The sequence below is a fragment of the Hemitrygon akajei genome, chromosome 21 (assembly GCF_048418815.1).
Source record: "Hemitrygon akajei chromosome 21, sHemAka1.3, whole genome shotgun sequence".
Taxonomy (NCBI): Eukaryota; Metazoa; Chordata; class Chondrichthyes; order Myliobatiformes; family Dasyatidae; genus Hemitrygon; species Hemitrygon akajei.
In genome coordinates this window covers 9,825,289-9,838,847 of record NC_133144.1, presented here as the reverse complement: position 1 = coordinate 9,838,847, position 13,559 = coordinate 9,825,289, and the positions used below count along the sequence as shown (strand labels likewise).

Below are 13,559 nucleotides of genomic sequence, written 5' to 3'. Positions count from 1 at the left end.
ACATAGACACTATTGTCTGTCTTTCTAATCCACTTGGTGTCATTTCCCAAGATTCAATACCAAATCTTTCCTTGTTGGGCTTTGAGCTTTCATATCTCGGCGTAGGAAGAAGTACAACATACATTTCTTGAAGATCAAGAAATCTACAGAGTAATGGAGTCATAGAGCAATAAAGGCCATCGGCCCAACCAGTGCCTGCTGACCACCCTCTCCCAATTAAAGATAAAAGATGTGATCACACAAGTGTTCGATGAGAAGATTTATGAGAATGCTGACAAGCTTGGAGAGCACTGAAGAGAGGCTTTCTCCAAAATTTAAGCCATCTGGACAGGTACATGGATCGGAAAGGTGTAGAGGGACATGGACCAAATGCAGGAAAATGCATTTGGACTGGCTCATGGAGCCAACCTGGCCAGCATGAATGAGTTGGGCTGAAGGGTCTGTTTTCATGTTGCATAACTAACTGTGAACACACAACACTACAGAGCAGTACAGGCCATGGCCACGATGTCATGCAGACCTTATAATCTACTCTAGGATCAATCTAATTCTCCCCTCCTACATAGCCCTCCATTTTTATTCATCCACGTACCTATCTAAGAGTTTCTTAAATGTCAATAACGTATCTGCCTCTCCCATCACCCTTGACAACACATTCCATACACCCACCACGCCCTGTGGTAAAAACTTATCTCTGACATCCCACTACATACTACACTATCACTGACCTCATCAACTCTGGAGAATTCCCATTCACTGCCACCAAACTCAGTTCCCTTACCCCACACTGTCATTTCTACCTCCTACCCAAGATCCAGAAAATGTAAGTCTGGGTAGGCCTATTATCTCTGGCTGCTCCTGCCCCACTGAACTTGTGTCCTCATACCTGGATTCTATTTTATCCCCCTTGGTTCAACCCCTTCCCACCTACATCCGTATGCAACATTTCTTGTGCCCTCGTTCTCCCTGGTAAATTTCAATTCCCTGGCCCTGACTGCCTCATTTTCACCATGTATGTTCAATCCCTATCACACTCCTATGCCCCATCAAGAAGACCTCAAAGCTCTCTGCTTCTTCTTGACAAAAGAACCATCCAATATTTCCCCCCACCACCACCATCATCCTCCTCTATCTGTCAGAACAGGTCCTCACCCTGAACAATTTTTCCTTCGGCACTCACATGTGCCCCAGCTATGCCAGCATCTCCGTTGGCAATGCAGAACAGTCTATGGCTGAACCCTTTCCCAGTAATACTTCCCAACTATTCCTGTACTACACTGATGACTGCATTGGTGCTCGTCAATATCATCAACTTTGCCTCCAACATCCACCCTGTCCTTAAATTCACTTGGTCCATCTCTGACACCTCCCTCCCCTTTCTCAATCTCTCTGTCTTCATCTTTGGAAACAAACTGTCAACTGATGTCTTTTATTTACCTACAGATTCCCAAGGTTATCTTGACTATACCTTGTCACACCCTACCTCCTGTAAAAATGCTATTCACTTTTCTCAGATCCTTAACCTCCACCACATGTTCTCAGGACGTGGCTTTCCATTCCAGGACATCAGAGGTGTCCTCCTCCTACTGTTGATGATGCCCTCACCCACATCCCCTCCATTTCCCGCACATCCATGCTCACCCTATCTTCCTACCAGCTTAACAGAGTTCCTCTTGTCCTTATCTACCACCCCATCAGTCTCTGCATCCTCTGCAACTTCTGCCTTCTCCAAAGGGATCCCACCATTAAAAATCCTTACCTCCCTAACCCTCTCTCTGCAGGGAATCAGTCCCTCCCATGCTCATTTGTCCATCCCCACTAGTCTCCTTCCCAGCAAGCAGCTTAAGTGGAAGAAGCAACACCTTATATTGTGTCTGGGTAGCTTTCAGCCTGATGGCATGAATATCCATTTCTCCTTCCAGTTAAAAAAAATCCCACCCTCCCCATTCCTGACTGTGACCTTTTATCTTTTCTCACTTGCCCCTGGGTCCCTCTTCCTACCTTTTCTCCTCTGGTTCACTCTCCTCTCCTATCAGATTCCTTCCTCTCCAGCCCTTGACCTTTCCCCACCCACGTCCTCACCTATCACATTCCACCTGACCTCCTTCCTCTCCCTCCACCTTTTGATTCTGGCATCATCTTCCTTCTCAGTCCTGAAGAAGAGCCTCAACCCAAAATGTCGACTGTTTATTCATTTCCAAAGATGCTGCCTGACCTGCTGAGTTTCTCCAGCATTTTATGTGTGTGTTGCTTTTGATTTCCAGCATCTTTGTATTAGTTATTTACTCCCTGGGGAAAAGTCTCTGGCTATCTACTTGATCCATACCTCTTATCATGTTATGAACCTCTATCGTCACCTCTCATTCTCCTACAAGAAAAGCCCTGGCTCACTCAACCTTTCCTCTTAAGACATGCTCTCAGGACCAGGCAGCATCCTGGCAAATCCCCTATGCACCTCCTCTAAAGCTTCTACATCCTTTTTATAATTACATGACTAGATCTGAGTACAATATTACAAGTGTGTCTATCCGAGGTTTTATGAAGCTGCAAATTACCTCACAGCTCTTGAACTCAATATCCCAACTAATGAAGGCCAACATTCTAAACACCTTCTTAACAATCCTATCAACTTGCACAGCAAATTTGAGAGATCTATGGATGTGGACTCCAAGATGTCTCTTTCCTCCAGCTGTTAAGAATACTGCCATTAACCCTATAATTCTACCTTCAAACTTGACCTTTCAAAAGTCAATCACTTCACTGCAAGTTGCAGAAGACTTCATTTACTTTTTCATATAAATTCCGTCAGATCTAATTTTACTTCATATCTCAAATTTTTGAGTATTGATCTGAGAACCTGCAAGTGTGAATTATATTTAGAGATACTTCACAGTAACAGGCTCTTCCAGCCCAGCGTGTTGTGCACCACCTGCCTCTTCTCACCCAGCTCTGCATCCTGCTGGAACCTATGACAACCTTCTACACTATCTACAACACCACCAATCTTTGTCTCATTTCCAAACGTACTACCCAGCCTTTCCACTTCCTCATCCAAGTCATTTATAAACATCACAAGGAGCAGAGGTCCTAGGACAGATCCCAGTGCTCTGTTCCTGCCTGAACCCCGTGGCCTTTCAGGCATCAATGCTCCCTGCTGTCTGATATGCCTGAGACTTGGAACACCTACAGCAGGCATTTCAGGGTAATGGAGATACACCACTGACACTGTCTCGTCACTTTAGGAGAAGTGAACCAATATCTGTGGCCTTTCTCAGGGCAACACCACCAGTGCTGAAACCCTAATTATACTCGGTCAGCTCCTTTGGGGAGTCAGTTCTTTCACATGCCAGACAGCAGACTTCCGAAAAACACATTTTCCTTGTTTTTTTCACCCCAAAGAAAGGTACCACATAGTAACAGGCCTTTCTGGCCCAATGAGCCTATGCAGCCCAATTACACCAATGTGATCAATTAACCAACTATTTCATGTGCCTTTGGAATGTGGGAGGAAAGTGGAGCACCTGGAAAGTGAAGTCCCAAGAAGGTACAAAAATTCCTTACAGACAATGGCAGGAATTGAACCTGGGTTGCAATACACTAATTGCTAGGCTACTGTGACATTACTTGGGGTTCGGGGGAAGATCATCAGCAAAAAACATCTGTGACTTATTCTTGCTCCATCCCTGCCCTGCCTGGATTGCACCATGTCCATAGAGGTCTGCATCACAGGTACACGTCGGCCTAGCTGAAAATCTACAACAAAAATAAAGATTGGTGTTTCCAAGTTGAATTGCATGTTCACCCAAGTTGAACCCAGACTCATCAATGAGAACAACTGGGAGTGTGAAGTATCTCATATGCAAACAAGATCAGAGAATCAAAGGTAGGAAATCTCTTCAACCATCATCCAGATTTGATGTAGTCACAGGCGAGTGACTTTGTTGGCAGACTACACCATAAATTCGGGTTGGCAGGGTTTGTGCTGTAAGTGAGGTTAGCCTTCCCGGAAATAGCTGTGAGCTGATTTAGGCTATTTAATATTTGACAGAAGATCAAAGAGCAAACTGATTATCTCCGGGGACTTATTCAGCAGAAGAGGAATACATCTAGAGCTGCTTTCCAACTGTCAGTTCACCACACAAAAAATTTCTCCTACATTCCAAAGACGTACAGGTTAGTAGGTTAATTTAGTCACATGGGTATAATTGGGTGGTGCACACACGCTGGGCCGGAAGAGCCTGATACCATGAAGTATCTCTAAATAAATAAAATTCACACTTGCAGATTCACAGATCAATACTCAGAAGATTGAGATAAGAAATAAAATTAGATCTGACAGAATTTATGTGAAAAAAGTAAATAAAATCTTTTACAACTTGCATTGTTTGAGGCATGTGTGGATAACACAGCCTTGTGTTCTGAAAAGTGCAATACTGAGGGCTTTCTAAGAACGTGACACACCATCTTGTAAAACATACATAAAGTTCAGTGCTTACTGAACAGCAATTAAACTGTGGTCCCACAGCCTAGTGCCATCACTCGAGGCGAGTAAGAGGGTTTCTTGGTGGGTCCTCGGGTGTCTGTGAAGGCCAATCTGGGATGCACACATTCTGGGCACTGTGGGCAAGAGTCAGTGGTGGCTGTGGTTAGTGGTTGGGCCTTGAAGTTGTTCGGTCTCTCCTTTTGCAGCTGCTGCTTGTTCTCTGCGGCATAGAGGAGGTCACTCTCATGTAGCGTGTCTCCCCCTTGAATAGATCACCTCCAGGAACTTCCATTGAGTCCAATGTCTTCTCAGTTTTTTAATGCAATATTGAATTACAACAACACATCACACAACCACAAAGGGAGAAATCACCACAGACACTGGTAAAATTGAACAGCTCAGGCAACATTTTTTGATGTCAAGATAATAGAGATAATCAGAGGTAAAATGCTGGAACATGCTTGATCTGGACCATCCGCTCCACTCACCCCACTGATGCAGCATCCCGATGACCAAAGTCTCCGATTCATGAAACTAAAAATTAGATTCATGTATCTATCACAACTACATTAAAACATACAGTGAAATGCGTCATCTGCATTAACAACCATCACACCCAGGGACGTATCTCCATACTTGCACCAACATAATATGCCCACGAGGCTCAGCAGAACAGCGAACACAACCACCGATGAAAACAGGAACTGCAAAAACAAGCCCTTTTCCTCCCTCCCACCCACCCACAGACAGACCTCAAACCCCAGGTAAAAATAACACCAGGACTCCCGTTCTTTTATTCTGCACAATTAAATTTACCCTGTCTCCGTTGCTTTAGAGAGACAGAATCAGAAACAGGACCTTTGGCAAAACCCCATTTGCCAACATTTGGCCCATTTCCCTGTAACCTTTCCTATCCAAGTACCTGTGCAAATGTCTTTTAAACAAAGTCATTGTTTAACATCAGAGAAAATCTCTCCTTATTGCTACTGCTCTCCAAACCTGCCAACTTTCTCTTACATCTTCTCTGAACATAGATCGCATAAGAGATTGCAAAGTAAATTTATTATCAAAGTACATATTATAAAAAAACAATGGTGACATACATGTACTTTGATTAAAAAGAAATCATTTTCTTGCGAGCATTCACAGTAAATACAAGAAACACAATAGAATCAAGACAGACCATACGGGCAAACAACCAATGTGCAAAGATAACAAACATACAAAATGAGATTTAAAAAACCAATAATAATAAATAAATCAGAATAAATATTGAGAACACATGATAAAGAGTCATAGAATGTAAGTCCATAGGCTGCCGGAATAGTTCAGTGATGGGGTGTGTGAAGTTGAGTGAAGATACCCATGCTGGTTCAGGGGTAATAACTGTTCCTGAACCCACTGGTACGGGTTCTGATAAAGGATGCTGCTTTCCTGTGACAGCGTTCCGTGTCGATGTGCTGAGATCTTTTGTGTGAAAACCAGGATATTTAAGTTTCCAGCTATGGCTCAACACATCTTTCTCGCAGCCCTGCACACAACTTTCCTCCTCCTCCACTCTGTCTGTAAAGAGTTTGTAGTTAACTGCATGGGTTTCCTCCAGGTGCTCTGTACAGGTTAAGGTCAGTAAGTTGTGGGCATGCTATGTTGGGGCTGGAGGCAGGGCAACACTTATGGACCCACAGCACATCCTCCGACTGAGTTGGTCGTTGGCGCAAAAAATGCATTTCATTGTGTGTTCCAGTTTTGATGTAATGTGACAAATAAAGCTAATCTTTAAAAAAAAAGATTTAAAGATCTTTAAATCTTTCTACCCTTATCCAATAAATGCAAGTATCCTTCTCAGCCAAGTTAGCCACTATCCAACCAGTTCATCAGCCACTTCTTTGACTTGTTTATCGCCTTGCACTTTGTCAGACTGAATTCCATTTGTCACTTTTGTCTCCAGCTAACCAGTCCACCGATATTTATTTACTGAGATACAGCAGAACAGACCCGTCTGGCCACACTGCCCAGCAACCCCTGATTTACACCGAGCCTCATCACAGCACAATTTACAATGACCAATTAATCTACTAACTAGTACGTTAGGAGGAAACCAGAGTGCCCGGAGAAAACTCACAAGTTCCACAGGGAGGATGTAGAGACTCCTTCCAGATTTGAACTCGAAACTCTGATGCCCCAACCTGATTCCAGCAGTCGAATAATTGTGAAGTTTACAGCAGCTATGGAAAGGGACTTGGATCTCTCCACAGTAAAAAATAGTCAACTGGAGTCAAGCCAGCTTTGGCTGGATGAGAACAGATCTGGCCTGGGGAAATTGGAAGCAATGCTTGGCAGGCCGAGCCATCAATGAACAAAGGGAGGCTATTGAAGTGGAGATGTTTCTACTGTTCCCCAGGTACATTCCCATGAAGGGCAGGGAAATTAAAGTGAGCTTCAAGGATGAATTAATAGGGAACAGAACAGAGCAGATAGAGAGTCAGGCTGCAACCACAAATGAGGACCAAGCTAATTAGAGAAACGTCAGAGGGGAGGTTAAAAAAAGGATAGCGGAGAGGCAAAAGTAAGAGGATGAAAAAAGACTGGATCTCAATTTAAAAGGGAATGCAAGGAATTCCTATTGGCTTATTAATAGGGTACGGTAGCATAGTGGTTAGCACAACACTATTACAGATCAGGGCATCGGAGTTAAGAGCTCAATTCCGGCACCGTCTGTAAGGAATTTGTACATTCTCCCTGTGACTGCATTAGTTTTCTCCGGGTGCTCCGGTTTCCTCCCACAATCCAAAAAAGTACCAGTTAGTAGGTTAATTGGTCATTGTAAATTGCCCCGTGAGTAGGCTAGAGTTAAGTCACTGGTTGCTGGGTCGGAAGGGCCTGTTCTGCATTATCTCCAAATAAATAAAATAAATACCGTAGATTCCGGATTTTAAGCCGCTACTTTTTTCCCACATTTTGAACAGCTTTGAACTTTGCGGCCAATAATCCGAAGCGGCTAATGCATGATTTTTTTCATGCCGCCTCGTAAACATTTTGCCTCATAACAGTAGACCAATAAAATTGATGAGTAGTTCACAGAGGTCCAATGAAATTGTACGATAAATCAAGCGCACTTTCACAATTAAATTATTGTAAATCAGTCATTTGTACTCACCCTCATCAACATGGAAAACACTCGAAGCATTGTGCTGCCTACTTAGTTTAAACTATATTTGTTTTCTGTACTACATCGCGGGATGCTATGACGTCACACCCGGTTTCGCAGTGTCTTGTGGGAAAATGCCGGTTTGCGATAAACGGAAAGGAGGGGGGGAGCGCATTACGCGAGCGGCTTTGGATCTGAGCGAAATCTGCTTTTAAGTTAAAGGTGATCAATAACTTTTCCTGGTAGGCTGCAATATATATATTTTTTTTACCAGTCGTTAGGAGATATTGGAATGTTGTTCAGTAAAGAAGTATACGCAACGTATATTTAAAAGTAGCCGCGTACGGGCACGGTTCGAAAAAAAGCATTTGCAATATGTATTTGTTTTTGTTACCATATGGATTTAATTAAAAGTTTAAAAAAATCCTCACGTGTAATATCTTTCTGTGTAAATATCTCATATTACAACGTGGGACACCTGCGGCCGAAAATCCGGTGCGGCCTAAAATCCGATGTGGCCTTTACAATTAAAAAATTGATTTTATTTCTAAAATTAGAGCCAGCGGCTTTTAATCAGGTGCGCTCTGTAGTCCGGAATCTACGGTAATTGCTGCCACAGAAGAGAGGCTGCTCAGACTTAAAAAGGAAATTACTTGTCGGAGTAGGACATGGTTCAAGGAAGCATCAGCAAAGTAGTAAATAAAATTCTGGCCAGGCAAAAATTTGATAAAGAGGAGGTTGAGGGAAAGATCACGGTACAGTACTTAAAGTGGATAAATCAACTGGGGTAGATTAGGTTCACTGCAGGTTGCTGAAGGATGCAGAGTCTCTGGCTATAATCGTGCAAACTTCAAAGTAAATTTATTATCAAAATACGACTATGTCACCATATACAATCCTGAGATTCATTTTCTTGCAGACATTCACAGTAGAAATACAATAGAATCAATGAAAAATCTACAAAGATTGACAAACAACCAATGTCCAAAAGACAACATCTGATCAATTCATTAGTCAAATAAATAACCAATTAATTAATAACCAGATGGATGGATAGATGAATGAATTAATTGAACTGAGTTTGTACACCCTCGTTGAAGCCAATAATGATTGATCAGTCGATTTAATCTCAGTGGTGGATAAAGATTCAGAAATAGTAATCAGGACAGAACCAATAACCAATTAGGGAAGGGCACATTACTTCTAGAAAGCCAATACCAATATGTAAAAGGTAAGTTTAAATAAGATTTTGGAGCTCTCCTGGTGAGCAAACAGGACAGATACGGTAGATGTGGTAGATATGGACTTCCATATGTTAAAGAAGGTACAATAACAGTTCGAAAGCACGACTGATAGAGGACCTGCCACAGCATGAAGAGAAATTGGCTAAATAAAAAGAGACAGAGTAGCAGTGAGATTTTCCTAAATGTCCCTATTTGCAGATGGCACAAAACCATGAGACCAATTTCAGAACACCTGCTTCCCTCCATCCATTTTCTGTCATCCTGATCTACCCAGTTTCTCTTTCTTTCACTCACACACACACACACACAAAGCACCTTCCGCTCCAACACCGTCATCCAGTTTCATTCCTTATTCTACGCACACCATCTGCATATCATCCACCTACTCATCCCATCAGGTCCCCTCCAACCGCCACCCCACCTCCCTTACTTTGTTCCACGCTCCACCTTCCTTTCCCATCAGATTTCAGTACCTGTAGCCCTTTGCTGCCTCCATCTCCCGACCTCTTATATCCAACTCCACTTTTCCTTTTTCAATCTGCCATCACCCCTACTCACCTGGATCCACCTATCACCTACTAGCTCTTGCTCCAACCCTTGCCCTCAACTCTACACTGCGCTTCTCTCCTGTTCTTTCTGACTAGATGAAGGTTCTCAAGCTTGAAACGCTGACGGTCCATTTCCCTCCACAGATGCTGCCTGACCCACAGAGTTCTTCCGCAAGTTGTTTTTTTTTTGTTCCAGATACCCACATCTGTAGTCTCTCAGCACTTGGTCCACTTGGCATTTAAAGTGCATGTCTAAATACTAAATTGCGAGAGATGCCTTCCAGATTTCAACCACCATCTACATTAAAAATTTTATCCTCAAATTCTCTGTAAATCACCCACCCCTAATCTTAAACCTTTGATCTCCAGTTAGAGATAATTTTGGTTCCTTAAGACTGTGATAGCTGGGGAGGTGGCAAGGTGGGGGGGGGGGGGGGGGGAGGTTAGCAGTGACAAGCTCACACTACCTATGGCATGCATCTTAAGTAGCCTTTGACAACCAAGTCCAGCTCCTGGCCTTCACTACTAAGCCCGGAGGAACCATTTTTACTGACAGAAGAAGGGGCAAACCTTGGTTACTGCCACCTTAAAACATGTTACTTCGGGTAGATGGAACTTGTCAGCTGAGACTGGCAGCTCCTCTAGGAAAAGGAAAACGCTTCTCTCAAACCTCTGCTGCCTTGCAGCTATTCCCATTCATGGGAAAGGCTTTGGGAGTAAATCCCGAAGAAAAATCCAGAGCTGGCAGTCCAATGTTGAGTTCAACGCTGACTGGCAACTCCTGCGATGCTGCTGGTATCCAAACTATATCGGTCTCTGCTGTTCCTTTTAATCAGCTGTGTGGAGAGAGGGAGCCTGCTGCATGGGCAACAGCTTGCTCTCCAGATCATACCACCCTGGCTTGTAGACAGCTAGGATGCAACATCCACGGTTGACCCCGACCAGAGGCCAGAGATAATTTTACTAAGGGGAAATATTTCTCACTTTTTTTTTTACCCCATCTATGTATGCCCTTTATAATTTTGTATAGCACAAGCAGAAACCTCCTCAGCCTTTGCAGGGTCACAGAAAATAAACCCTTCCAATCAGATCTCTCCTCACAGCTGAAGTTCTCCATTCCAGACAATGTCCAGATTATCCTCCCGTTGCCAATGGTGGTCACACACAACCAGTCCGTATTGTCTCCCTGACCGAGAAGTTTATCCTCCCCATCACACACACTGCCAATACTGGTGTCATCATCAAACTCTATGCCAAAGTCACTACATTTAAGTCCAAATTCCACAAGAATCAACTGACCAAACGGTCAGATATATGGTTTTTGAGAAGGATTGACGAGTTATTCCTCAGTCTAGACAGGTTGGACCCGGAGTAGGAGCACACTTGGGATAATGGGGTAGCTGTTTAGGACAGTGATGAGGAATTTCTTCACTCAGGGGTTGTGAACCTTTGTGGACCCGAAGGCTGGACGCCAAGTCACTGAATCAAGGGTCAGGTCCGACGCATGGCCATCGCTGAGTGCTGGGGTCAGTCAGACAGTGAACTGGTCTGCAAAGGAAACCTCGACAATACAGCAGAATCTAAAGAGCCAAAACCAGGGAAGCCAAATCCAAACACAACAGGAACATAATGAAACATTTCATTAGGAGTCTGTTACTTCTTCAGTTACAGCCAATAAAAAAAAATCAGTGTCTGTTTAGTTAAATACACTTCGAAATTTTTGATGTTATCACATTCGAAACTATAACAACTGATATCAACATTTGTCGTAAATTATTCTATAAAGTATTCACGGAAGAGTTATATTCGCCTTATATTACCGATGGTGGATTAATTTAGTTGTGCTTTGCCAAGCTGCACAGGCCACGAAGCCTGGCGCTCTCGTGATTGCGGCGCCCGGAGGGCTGCGCTTCCTGATGCCACTTACCCGCGATACGCTGAGATCCTTCATCACCTCCTCAAAGGCAGCCGTCTCCTCGGCCTGTTTCTGGTTGTGCAGCGCGATCTTCTCGCTGAACTTACGGGGGTTGGAGGCGGTCGAGCCACCACTGGAAGGGCCAGGCCCGGGCCCGGGACTGGAGGCCGACGCCGAGCCGCCCGACGAGCCTCCGGCGCCGGGCCCCGGACTGCAACTACTCCCCGCCATTTTCGGAGCAGCAAGGGTGAGTCCGCGGTGAATCTCCTCCCTAAATAACACCGATCAACAAAACTTCTCCCGAAATAACACCACCCACTTCAAATAAAACACTAAAACCTGACCCAGTACTCCGTGATAACCAATAACTGCCCCAAATACCCAGAGTCTCTTCAAAATACGCGAAAACAAAAAACTTACCCCAAATGCTACCTAACCTTGCCCCTTGACGCCAAAAACACTCAACTCTGCGTTCACAGCCAGTCGTGACATCTAAAGGTGCCCCTAAAATACTCTCCAAAATCTCCCTAAAACATATCCCCAAAATCTTCCCCTAAAACTAAAATCTGATCGCAAAAATCAACCCGAAACCCTGCTGCGGTCACAGGACCAACACACAACCATCCTGCAGCAATATTCAGCGGGCTTGCCGCTCAGGGGCACTTCTTCTCCACTGGAAAAATTATAGTTGTCGTACTGTCTTCTTCAACAGTTGGGTGAGTGGCATCCAAAACAGTCAGCTCCTTGTCTATTGAGGCACTGTTCCCTCAGTAAAACTCGCCGTCTTCTATCCTCCAAATACCAGCCCTGGGTCTCCTGGCATCGCCAAAACACTGAGACACACACGGAGGAAGGGAAGAAAAACAAAATGAGAGGAGGTAAATTGAATGTTCCTTCTCAACTTCACCACTAGAGGAGACAAGAGGGCAGCTCACAGAACAAATCATACAGTGACTGAACTCATTGGGCTGTCGTTATCCCCTCCCCTAATGGGATGGGCATACTTCAAATGATCCAAAACAACAAATTTAGCATATGCTAACCTCAAAACTTTATATCAAGGAAAATCATATGAAGTCATAAGCTTCAATATGAGGAAAAAGTTTGACGAAAAATTGCAATTGCATTTAAATCACACATTCAGATGTCTACCAGAGGGCATCGTGAAACAAAATTGATCCAAACTGATGTCAGGCAAATTGGGCAAAAGAACAAGAGATTGGTCAAAAAAAGTTGGTGTTTAAGAGTATCTGAAAGCAGGAAAGGGATGTGGAGACACTGAGGCTGGGGATTTCACCCTTTAGGGCTTTGGGGGCTGAAGAGATGATTGGCAATGATGGAGTAATTAAATTTGAAAACAATCACAGGAGCAGAGATCTAGATAGATAGATAGATAGATACTTTATTCATCCCCATGGGGAAATTCAACTTTTTTCCAATGTCCCATACACTTGTTGTAGCAAAACTAATTACATACAATACTTAACTCAGTAAAAAATATGATATGCATCTAAATCACTCTCTCAAAAAGCATTAATAATAGCTTTTAAAAAGTTCTTAAGTCCTGGCGGTAGAATTGTAAAGCCTAATGGCATTGGGGAGTATTGACCTCTTCATCCTGTCTGAGGAGCATTGCATCGATAGTAACCTGTCGCTGAAACTGCTTCTCTGTCTCTGGATGGTGCTATGTAGAGGATGTTCAGAGTTATCCATAATTGACCGTAGCCTACTCAGCGCCCTTCGCTCAGCTACCGATGTTAAACTCTCCAGTACTTTGCCCACGACAGAGCCCGCCTTCCTTACCAGTTTATTAAGACGTGAGGCGTCCCTCTTCTTAATGCTGCCTCCCCAACACGCCACCACAAAGAAGAGGGCGCTCTCCACAACTGACCTATAGAACATCTTCAGCATCTCACTACAGACATTGAATGACGCCAACCTTCTTAGGAAGTACAGTCGACTCTGTGCCTTCCTGCACAAGGCATCTGTGTTGGCAGTCCAGTCTAGCTTCTCGTCTAACTGTACTCCCAGATACTTGTAGGTCTTAACCTGCTCCACACATTCTCCATTAATGATCACTGGCTCCATATGAGGCCTAGATCTCCTAAAGTCCACCACCATCTCCTTGGTCTTGGTGATATTGAGACGCAGGTAGTTTGAGTTGCACCATATCACAAAGTCCTGTATCAGTTTCCTATACTCCTCCTCCTGTCCATTCCTG

General features: G+C 43.9%; 1 protein-coding gene across 3 annotated transcripts in view; it reads right to left on the bottom strand.

Annotated features, from left to right (window-relative positions):
* The window catches only part of crtc3 (CREB regulated transcription coactivator 3), a 112,253-nt gene extending 100,014 nt beyond the window's left edge, over positions 1–12,239 (bottom strand). For all 3 annotated transcript variants that reach the window (XM_073024764.1, XM_073024765.1, XM_073024766.1), the window contains exon 1: positions 11,351–12,239. In XM_073024764.1, coding sequence (XP_072880865.1) covers positions 11,351–11,569 — 219 coding nt within the window. In that variant the 5' untranslated portion in view covers positions 11,570–12,239. The remainder of the gene's footprint in view (positions 1–11,350) is intronic.
* Positions 12,240–13,559: the final 1,320 nt, after the last annotated feature.